Source organism: Lytechinus variegatus, chromosome 11 (assembly GCF_018143015.1).
Source record: "Lytechinus variegatus isolate NC3 chromosome 11, Lvar_3.0, whole genome shotgun sequence".
Lineage (NCBI taxonomy): Eukaryota > Metazoa > Echinodermata > Echinoidea > Temnopleuroida > Toxopneustidae > Lytechinus > Lytechinus variegatus.
The window spans coordinates 30655077-30666176 of NC_054750.1; the positions used below are offsets into that span (position 1 = coordinate 30655077).

General features: G+C 36.1%; 1 protein-coding gene across 1 annotated transcript; it reads right to left on the reverse strand.

The window, feature by feature from the left end:
• Nucleotides 1-380: 380 nt before the first annotated feature.
• Nucleotides 381-8227, reverse strand: LOC121423938. The gene is made up of 4 exons (XM_041619487.1): nt 7428-8227; nt 6217-6429; nt 2538-2759; nt 381-1945 (listed from the first exon to the last, which is right to left on the reverse strand). Exons 1-4 carry the CDS (start codon nt 7501-7503, stop codon nt 1770-1772), a joined length of 687 nt encoding a protein of 228 aa, XP_041475421.1. The 5' UTR covers nt 7504-8227; the 3' UTR covers nt 381-1769.
• Nucleotides 8228-11100: the final 2873 nt, after the last annotated feature.

Below are 11100 nucleotides of genomic sequence, written 5' to 3' on the forward strand. Positions count from 1 at the left end.
TTGTCTATAACGCCAAACCGGTGTTGCTTCAACACCTCTCTGGTGTGGACCGATATAGATACCAGGCTGGTGTTAAATTAACACCGGCGTTTTGCAGTGCAGTGTTTACACATCCCGTTTGGTAAAAATGTTTAATACAGATCTCATACAGCGAGGTGGGTACGATCCCTCAGTGTCTGTAACTGCCATTGAAAAATACGAAAATGACCCATGCGAATCGCTCTTGGGTTGTACAGAATGATGTATAGTATAAGTTTACAAAATGTATACGTCCCCCACCTTGAAACAAATATTTTTAAACAGGGTATGAATGAAATCAGGGTTGTGTTCACATTACGTACCAACATACAATGAAAACGGATTTCGCGCCCCTGTTGTTGATCTAAAATTAGGGGCGGCATCACGGCATTTAAATATAGGGGGCAGAAGGGGGTCTCAATTGTTGAATAACAAGCAATGTATTTCGTAATTACACGATAAGTCATCTTTCTTTTCTTTTCTCCACTTTTTCATCCGTTTCTTGTTCGTTTGTTGTTGTTGGTTTTTTGTCATCTGTTGAAAAGAAAATCATCGCAGCCCCCTGATTTTTAATGCCGCCCCTACTTCTAATACCATTCATTTAGGTTTTCAATATAGGAGTTGAATCAAGGTAAGACTTGATGACATCAAATCACAAGCTGTGCCCCACAGCGAGAAATACATAAAAAACAACGATTGTCATGCAATGAAAATAAATATTTTTCACTTGAGATATAGATTCACATAAAATTTTCATCAGAACATATATTTTCATGCTTTTCTAGAAAAAAAAACGACTTCGCTTAAGTATGAACAACCAACATTCATATTAACACAATTTCTTGCGCTTGAATTTAAAAAGATGTAACTTTAACCAATACTAATAGAGTACTTTTTTGCAATTCTTAAGTAAAAATAAACTTCGAAAAAGCAAAATGCATTGATTTAAATTCTGCTGAAGAACATTGAATAACTCAAGTTTTCATGAACTTCATGTACCAAGGGTAGAAAAACACGAAAGGCAATAAATAAGCGGAGTACTGCTTCACATAAATTCGTGTACATCAGTTTGGACGGAACGGGAAATTTGATGTCACGTCTCTTCCGAGATCAAGGCAAATAGATGGAACTAGATGTACAAAATCAAAATGAATCTTTGACCCACTGGCAAAGATGGTATGGGGATGGAGAAGGGGAGTAAAGGAGAGTGCGTGAAAGAGAGAAAACAGGGATTGAAACAGAATGAAGAGAGGTAAACAGAAGGAAAGAGGGAAAAGAGAGAAAAGCAGTTCGTGGCGTATAGTTGATGGTTGGCTCTGAATGAAGGGTGGAAGAGAGAATAAAGAATAATATAGAGAGGCGAGAGAAAGGAAAGATGGAGAGAGGTGAGAGGGGGAGAGGGAGAAAGGGGAGAGAGGAGAGAGAAAAAAAAAAGACAGCGCGGGGAAAGAAAAGACTAGGGGGGTTCATGAAAGCTGTCAGCACTGACTTATAAATTATCGGTGCTGACAATTTCAGTGAAATCCTTGGTTTTTATTGGCTGTGAAGCACTTGCCTCTGACTGTTACTGTGGTAACTGTCGGAGAAAGCAAACTTGTCAGTGATGACAACTTTCATGAAAGAGGTATTGAGAGCAGACATCACAGGTTTGAACACGGTACTATAGGATACGATAAAATAACTTGTCTTAAAATAAATCATCTCTATGTACATCTATTTACAATATCCTCTCTAAAAGTTTATATGGTGTGCTATCTATCTGGTATGCTGATAAGGATCCGACACAACAAGCCTGCCATCATCAGCGACAGGGCAACTACCCTGGTATGATATGACCGCCTGGTGGCGCTGTTGTACTCGAACGCCACGAGTTCATCGTCGTCGTCATTTGGTTGAGACACCGTGGTCGACACTTCTGATTGAATATCTGAAGGAGAGAGAAAAATGAAGGAAATGGGTTCTTAATAATCTTCAAATCAAATATCGGAACTATTCAACTATGAATTGTGTGACATCAACAAGGAAAGAAGAGAATATGAATACCCTACTATGACAAGAAAAAAAAACCTTGATTAAAATCATTAATTCTGTGCTTTTTTTCAATGGTAAAGTACACTCTGAGAACTTCCAAACCAATATCTTGTTCGATCACCCGGTGTCATTTTCCATTCAAGATATTCATCACAAAATACTGAACTACTGAACCACCCCCCCCCCCCACTTGCCTGAAAATAAAGTGTGCATCTGTTGTTGTTTTTTTCTAAGAGGGCTGGAACTTATTTTTACAAAGCAATGTGTACTTTTGGGGGCATAGAACAGCTTAGGGAGTATTACCTCACCCCCTCCTAACACACGTAACTTTTGTCAAATACAATTCAGGGAGAAGAGCTTTCAATAAAATAGAGAAAAAGACCATGTTATTTACAGTATTTGACATTGAAATTCCTTTTGTGACGGAGGTACGGACGTGATCAAGATATGGTGCTTTTAATTTCAATCTTGACATAAATTCAACTTACCACAACCGGGCATCACATGGGGTTGGCATTTGAGAACACCGGCCACGCAATGGCAGCTATTGCAGTTCAGGTACACCCATCTGCCGTGCGGTACACGTCCGCAGCTGCTGTTGTACCGGTAGATCTCACAGTACCGACCCATGAACTTGGAGGTGCAGTAGCAGAAACTACCCAGTAGTCGGATACCACCGTTCCGACACACAGGAAGGGGGCGACGGGTAACTGAAGAAGAAAAAAAGAGTAGAATATGAAATTAGGTATATTAAAGGGTGGTGTAAACTAGGGAAGGGATTATGAGAACGAAATATGAAATACAGTTTAAAGGGGTGACCGGCGTAACTAGAGATGATTGCAAAAACACCGGTGTTGATTTAACACCAGACTGACATCTATATCGGTCCACACCAGAGAGGTGTTGAAACAACGCCAGTTAAGAATCAAACCGATATCTGTTTAACACTAAATGGTGTTGCTTAAATGTCAAGTCCACCTCAGGAAAATGTTGATTTGAATCAACAGAGAAAAATCAGACAAGCATAATGCTGAAAATTTCATCAAAATCGGATGTAAAATAAGAAAGTTATGACATTTCAAAGTTTCGCTTATTTTTAACAAAATAGAACGAGCCAGTTACATCCAAATGAAAAAATGGATGATGTCACTCACTATTTCTTTTGTTTTCTATTGTTTGAATTATACAATATTTCAATTTTTACATACTTGACGATTAGGACCTCCTTGCCTAAAGCACAAAATGTTAAAATAATGGAATTCCTCATGTTCAGCGAGGAATGAAACTTCATTTCACATGACAATGACGAGAAAATAAAAATATTTCATATTTCATATAATAAAATACAAAAGAAATAGTGAGTGAGTGATGTCATCAGTTCCTCATTTGCATACCGACCGAGATGTGCATATAACTGTTTTGTGAAATTAAGCGAAACTTTAAAATGCCATAACTTTCTTATTTTACATCCGATTTTGATGAAATTTTCAGTGTTATGTTTGTTGATTTTTTCTCTTTTAATTCAAATCAAGTGTTTGTTGGGGTGGACTTGTCCTTTAAATGCCAAATTGGTGTTAACCTATGGCCAAACCGGTGTTGTTTCAACACCTCTCTGGTTTGGACCGATATAGATACCAGGCTGGTGTTGAAATCAACACCGGTGTTATTGCAAGTTAAAATGGACAGTGTGTAACTCGAGAAAATGACGAAATAAGGAAAACAAAATATTTAAAGGGGGCGTGTAACGGGAGAAGAATGAATAAAATATGTGTGTTGTAAAAAAAATCAGATTAATTTGTTAAGCAATGTGTGAGTGATCTAAGTATTCATGATTTCCAAAGATAATGTGCCTAAGGTTATATAGTATGGTGCATAAAACTTTTGGTATCTAAAAATACACAATAAAGATAATTCTTAGTTAGTCCATTTTATTTCATTTTAGATTATTATCAACAGAATAACGTTAAATTGTTAAGAATTATAGGAGATAGTCTTCTTGTTTGTTATTTTGAGTTCTACTAGTTTCACATCTAATGAAGAAAGCGATAGGTCATTTCGAGATATAGGCTACAAAAAACAGGTAATTTCATTACTTGGAGCAAACATGAAAATGATTTCAATAATTTCAACATATAATTAACTGTTATTTACAATTGACCGTGTATGTTTGTATCGACATACACAAATAACTGCGCTAATTTGACAATCATTAATACATGGGCGTACTAATGCGTACAAGCCAAAATGATAAAATTGTAATCAACACTTTCCCCTAACACTAAGAATAAGCTATAGGCAACAGATTGATGACAAAATCGACACTAATTATGGTAACATTCTACGTCATGTTAGGCCCATTCATCCAGCGTTAAGTCACTGGTCAAGAACTTCACATTACTTAGAAATTCATTCTTATATCGCATAAAGCCTTCTGACAGCTGGATACTTCTTTTCACCCACTTTTCCATTCACGTGCATGCCTATATGGCCCGTGAAAATAACCATGGCCTCATAGAATAGCTGGTATTTCGATCGCCTTTTTAAAGTATTCCCCTCATTTTGACTATCCCCAATCCTTTGATGGTAGGTAAGCCATTCCATTGTGTCACTGATGTAAGATAGGACAATAAACAGATCCCCCTTTTGTGGCGCTAAGACCTGACCAACAATTGACCCCATTGTTGCTGAACTTGGACCAACGATCAGAGAAATTAATGGCTTCACTAGACCCCCCTATGTACGTATAGGCCTATTAAGCATCATCGATGGACGAATACAGAGGAATGTGAAAGTGGTTATAAAATATACGCGTAGGAGGGGTACGTGGTGTATTTACAACACAGCTGGCACAAAAACCAGTTATGTATAGTGTTAATGTTAGGAAAACATTTTTTTTTCTCAACATAAAAGTTGATGTTTCAATGCCATATGGATAAGAAAAGACTTCTAAGGGAAAATATCAACAATTATTAAGTCAAATTTTGATGTTTGTCAAATTTTGAACAAATGTCATAATTTGATGGAGGGTTTTCTTAGAAAATACTGTTTCCAAGAAAGACAAATAATAATTATAATTACAAAAAATATAATATACAATTTCTTAGAAACGATATCACAGCATTTTATATTCTTAAAAAGATCAAAAGTTGATTTTGATATTATACATTTAAAACAAAACTTTAGATTCAACATTTTTTTAATAACGTTACATGAGGAAGGGTGTAAAAAAAAGGTATAGAAAACATTATGGGGAAAAACATTTCTGAGACATTTTCGGAAATGTTATGAAAACATCCGATGTACATGAACTACAAGTAGTCGTCAGTTGCTGGATGATGAAGATGAAAGTTAAGATGAAAAGATGAGAACAAAGATGCGGATGAAAATGATTAAGATTCAACATATCGATAGAAACGATTGTACAGGACAGTAAAGATTGATAGGTTTATTGAATTTCAATGTCAACACAAATCAGAATCATTATCTAACTTTCAAAACAATATCATTTATTATAAATTTTGGAATTTGACACGATATTTTCTAATTCAATGTTGATGTTTTTTGATAAGAGAAATGAAAGATTTAAAAAAGAACTACATGTGGTGTTGAAAAACTTAAACACCTTTCACTGCACTAACTTATAGTTGGGAGCATGCCCCCCCCCAAAAAAAAATGATAATAATAAAAAGATGATAATATAACAAAAATAAAATAAACGAATACATAAATAAATCGCAATCCATAAAAAGGGAAAATGAAAGATGGGTATAAAGGGAAAAGGGTGAAATCTGACAATTTTCTGAATACTGTAGTACATAAAAAAAATTTAACAAAAGTGGATTTTAAATAGAAATATAAACATCTTAAAGCAAAATCCTCACAGTGGCAGTCGATCAGAATCAAGTATACAAACAATCTAATATTTGAATCAGCTGAAGAATGGAAAATCATTTTTAAAGGAAGTACATTGCATTAGATAACGATTATACAACATGTTTTCATAATGACATTAAAAAACTTTGAGAATAACTCGCGTTTTGAAAATTCCCATTATAAAGTAATTTGATTTCAAATTTTCAAAAAGTAACTATAAAAAAATAATTTTTAAATATTTTTTTTTTAAATCTACTTTTAAGATTATACATGTAATGCGATTTTAAAATTTACCTTGTTTAGGTGCTGGCGTTGTTGGTTTTTTCGTCCGTTGTCCGGCTACAAGGATCTCCAAGCTTGCTAAGGCCACATCACGATGACCAGGTCTTCGGTTGTCGGTAGGTGGACGACGCTCTACGACTACGGAGAGGTCGAGGTTATCATCCATCTCGCCTCGACGTCCATTAAGAAACCCTGGTCGCCTGCTAGATCGGCTCGAAGATTGTGCTGCAAAGTAAACAGGGTCATTTTCCCGCGGTCATTTCATTGTCAGTGAACTATGCAGTGATTTCATTCTTTATTTTTTAAAGGGGAACTCAGTCATGACTTGTTCATTAAGTTTGTTTAGGGGCGATCCGAAATAAGCATACAGCATTTTAATGTTAAACAACAATAGTGTGCTTACAATTTGTTTTGATCACCCCCCCCCCCCCCCTTCAGTCATTTCTTTACAGCCCTTTCAAACCACCTTCCCGTTCATTCTTTTCTTGACAACTAATTTTCCTCTTTCAATCAGAGATACCCCTCCCTCCAGAGGAAACGACAGCGGGGGGGGGGGGGGCAGGGGCGATTACCCTCCCCAATGGAAATAAAGGGGCAAACAACTCGTTTTGTCTCACCTATTGACAATTTGAAAGTTTCATCAAATATTTATGTAAATATATACTTTTTTTCAATTATAGACTGGTGCGCAAAGCGTACCGATTTCTTATTACTTATTATTTTTTTTATTTCATTTTTTTTATTCATTTTTTTTTTTGGGGGGGACTTTTTACACTTATGCCCTTTCTCTCCCAAACATAGATAGACGCCCCGACATGAACCTCCCTCTGTGGATGCATTAACCATAATGACGCGCAGATCTTAATTCAGAATTTTTGGCAACATACGAGTAAGACAACTACAAGTTGTACAAAACGAAGACATCAGTTATGATATTGTTAATGGTAACATATTTGTTTATACTTTAGTAGTGAAATAATAGTAATAGATGACTAAACATTCGATCCGATCCGATTTGTTTTACTCCATATTTCAAAGTATACAATTACTTTTCCTGTATTATGTATACCGTCATATACATGTACACACATTTTTATGTCAAGATATGTAACTCATAATCATGCAAATAATTCGATATAAAAAAATATAAAATAAGAACAAAATGCAATGAGCATATTAAATGAGCAATCGATGAAGTGAGAACGTAAAGAATGAAAATTCACCTTCTGATTGGAAAGTTAGAAGAACTTGCATGTAAATGATGAAAACTGGTAAAAGCAAGAGGCGATCCATCTTCATGGAATCTGCAGGTATATTATGTCCTTGGTTATCAACGTACGAAGAAGAATTTCGTCATCACAATCTCATTCACGGAGAGACCACTCGGGCAGCAAGCAAATTCTTATCCCCAAAGCCAGGGCAGTTGTCATAAACAATACGGTGTACAGCATGTACTTGAGTTCGAACTTAGTGACCGTGATTATCAAAAACTCTGAACTTGAACCGACCGGGGGACAACTCCAAAAGTTTTTATCAAACAAAATTCAATTCCGACTTGAAGTTTGATGAAAATGGCGATATCAAGCGTGTCAAGTTCAAAATGCATAGCTCAGCTCAGAGGAGTTCGCCCTTCATTCTCTCATCATAGGTCCATGCTCTCATAAAGTGACCACATCAAACTGAATGTCCACAACCTTCGAAGGTCCCAATGGGATAATAACATAAAGTTTGAAGAGCAACTGATGTACTCGGAGATTTCAAGAAGTGAAGAAGGCGCTTCAAGATGAAATGAATCAAGTTAGATATCGCCCATCTGAGGAGATGTACAATGCAGTGTAGTAGAGTCGGGTAGCTAGCTAGAGATAGATGATGATGATGATGTGCTCACAATCCTTGATATCACTAGAAAATGACGAAGTGATGACAGGTTGCTGTGTAATAAGACAAGTGACAAGTTGTCAACACACACACACAGAGGCTCTTTCTCTGACAGTCAAGTTCTGAAGTGCCCGATTACTTCACACGTGTGCTGAACCAACCACAGCACACACGGGATTACATGGTACATTGTTTCAAAAGAAGGGGGGCATTCATGGGAACCAACCGGGCGGGTAAGGGGGGTGTTCAAAGAATGGTGCCCCGTTCACACCGAATATTTGATCTGATTGTTTGCCTCTTCCCTGGTAGTGGAAGTTCTATACTGGAACCGCAGTATATACAGAAGGTTGGGCTTTGTAGCTGCAGGATAATCGGTGGGAAAACATTTATCATCGAAATGCAGGTCCGCATACAAGTTGGGTTTTAGGCCTAGGGAAATATCCGGGATTCCAAAATACAGGCATAATACATTTTAATTCCTTACCAAGTAATACCCGGCAACTGGATCAGTTCTCTTTATTTATGAAATCAGTTAATTCCATCGACTTCTAACTCATCTGCGGGGGGGGGGGCTAGAGAATTTCTATGATTTCTCTTCGCACTGCGGTTTTATGTAGTTTTACTTATTGTTTTTCATTTTAATTATGTATGTCTTATATTATGTGTTACTGTAATATTTAAAATATTTTCGTATTGTCTCACTTTTACATGTTTTTTTAATGTTCACGGACTTGCTGAAAAGCAGTCTGTTATGACTGAATGTAAGTTTTACCGTGATTAAATAAATACAATACAATACAATACAATACAATACATGTGGTAATACTATCTATTACAGGCCTGCCCCAAAACTGTAAATATAGCTCTGTAAATGATACTTTTGTTTGCACATTGTTTTATAATGAATATTTTTCTTAAATCCATACACAAACTTAAATTTACCACCTCCTATCTACCCCCCCCCCTTCGATATATATCATTACTATATTTTTCAACAAGTATGCGATCCCTCTAAAAATCAACAACTCAACAAAGTAGGAACGAAGTACCCGGTCAATCGAAGTATCAGGTCTGCTTCGATGCATCCATAGTATGCACTCAAGCTATAGGAGATCAAAATTATTTTTCCGGTGTGAAATGGTCGCGTAGGTGGGAGATGTTGTGTAAATAATCGAAGGCGATAAGCTAATCCCCCGACAATGGACCAATGACCATGGTCAAGAATGCTCGCTTTCCCTCATCCATTCCAATAGACACGGTCAACACATACAGGTGAATGGTGGTCGGCCTGTATATAGTCTACAATTACAGACCTTGTGTGAAAGGTATACGGGAAGATCAAGAACTCGTACTAAAGCAAAGAGAAAAAGAACGGAAAGAAAAAGTGCCGAGGAAATCAAGAGAGGAGTGATGTGGAGATCAGGGGTGGGGGCAAGGGGGGCTAATTAAGTCCCGGGGGATAATTTTTTACTAATTAAACTAAAGATTCAATTTACTTATTATTCATTCATCCGATTTCATTCATTCGTTCATTCATCTGTTTTTTTTTTCATTTCAAGGTACACATTATATTATTACATTATTTCATATGTGTTTATTTATTCATTTATTCAATCATTCGTTCATTCATTTATTCATTCATAATTTTATTTTACTATCTTACCCAGGGTAAACCCGTCAGTATAAAGCACTGCACTTTTTTGGTCCTAAAAAGACCCCCCCCCCTAAAAAAAACATATATATATATATTTCATTACGGAGTTTTTATTTCTTTTTGAATTGTTAATTATTGGACCAACTCCGAGCAGAACATTTCACACAGACACATACATTGTTATATATGTTGACATAAAGCTCGGGAAATTATATCACATTTTATGCTCTTCCTTCTCCTTTTTTTGGGGGGGGGCTGTGTCCCTAGCCCTCTCAACCCCATTCGCCGTGAGGGTGGTATAATAATTTCCGGTGACGTTGGTCGAATTGAAACAACAATATTGTCAATTTCCTTGCTTTTATATTTGAAGTATATTTATTTCCTCGTATATTTACCGGTTTATTGTAAGTGAATACCAGTATATTGTAACACTTACGACTGCATATTTGGTTGTTAAGACTAGGCTTAAAGAATAATCTCAGCTCAATGATCATCTCCTCGAAAAGGCCTGTTCTACCAATTAATCCTTGATTGCCTTATTGTCGCGTTTTAAATCTTGATCTTCATTAATCCATCCAAATTTAAATAGAAGATTACTCTTTAGAAATTATGTGGATCAATCTTTTTTTTTCAATCACCCAGCAGGGTTTTTTTCTCACCACATACGAGAATAAGTTTTGACTTTAGAGGATTTTAGCAGGTATACCCGGTAATTGACATTCGGCGAAAAAAAAATCATGGCGTGCGAGAATAAATCTATCCTCATATAAGACAAAATGAGAAAAAGGAAATTAAAAAATGAAAACAAGGAACTAAGCCTAATGTACACGTCGGAAGTAAACTATATGACTGGAATTATTTATTACATCAGGTAACTTTTGGAAATTGAGTGAATAAATTGTTGGTTCCTAAAAAATACATGTGACAGAGTCTCGCGATTAGATTTCTTTCATCTTATACGAAAATTTACATTCGCGTTTCGACTTCTTACACGACTGCATGGTCATGCTCATTGTTAATTGCTGTCATGTTTTTTTAACAAAAAGGATGTCTATGATCGATTTACCCCATACCAACCGATCTAAATGAGGCCAAAAAAATAAATCAATCAATAATGATAATAACCATGCAGAAAGGAATGTATTGACCGATTATCCTTCGTTCATTAATACCTCGATCACTTTCCTTTCAATTTGTGCATTCCCTTTTTATCTTGCATGCATTTACTATTAATTTCATCCTCCCCGACTTACTTTCTCTTTTATTTACTTATACCAAACGTACCTTTCATTCACTTCTCTTCATCCTGTGATTATTCTAACATCATATTATTATTCTTCTTTTCATTGCTCCTTCTTTCCCTT

What these genes read in the sequence shown, in the direction of transcription:
- LOC121423938 (XM_041619487.1), bottom strand. Translation starts at nt 7,503, where the DNA reads ATGAAGATGGATCGCCTCTTGCTTTTACCAGTTTTCATCATTTACATG. An exon ending in TCTAACTTTCCAATCAGAAG is followed by an intron (nt 6,430 to 7,427) that starts GTGAATTTTCAT and finishes TTTACTTTGCAG; the next exon opens with CACAATCTTCGAGCCGATCT. An exon ending in AACGCCAGCACCTAAACAAG is followed by an intron (nt 2,760 to 6,216) that starts GTAAATTTTAAA and finishes TTTCTTCTTCAG; the next exon opens with TTACCCGTCGCCCCCTTCCT.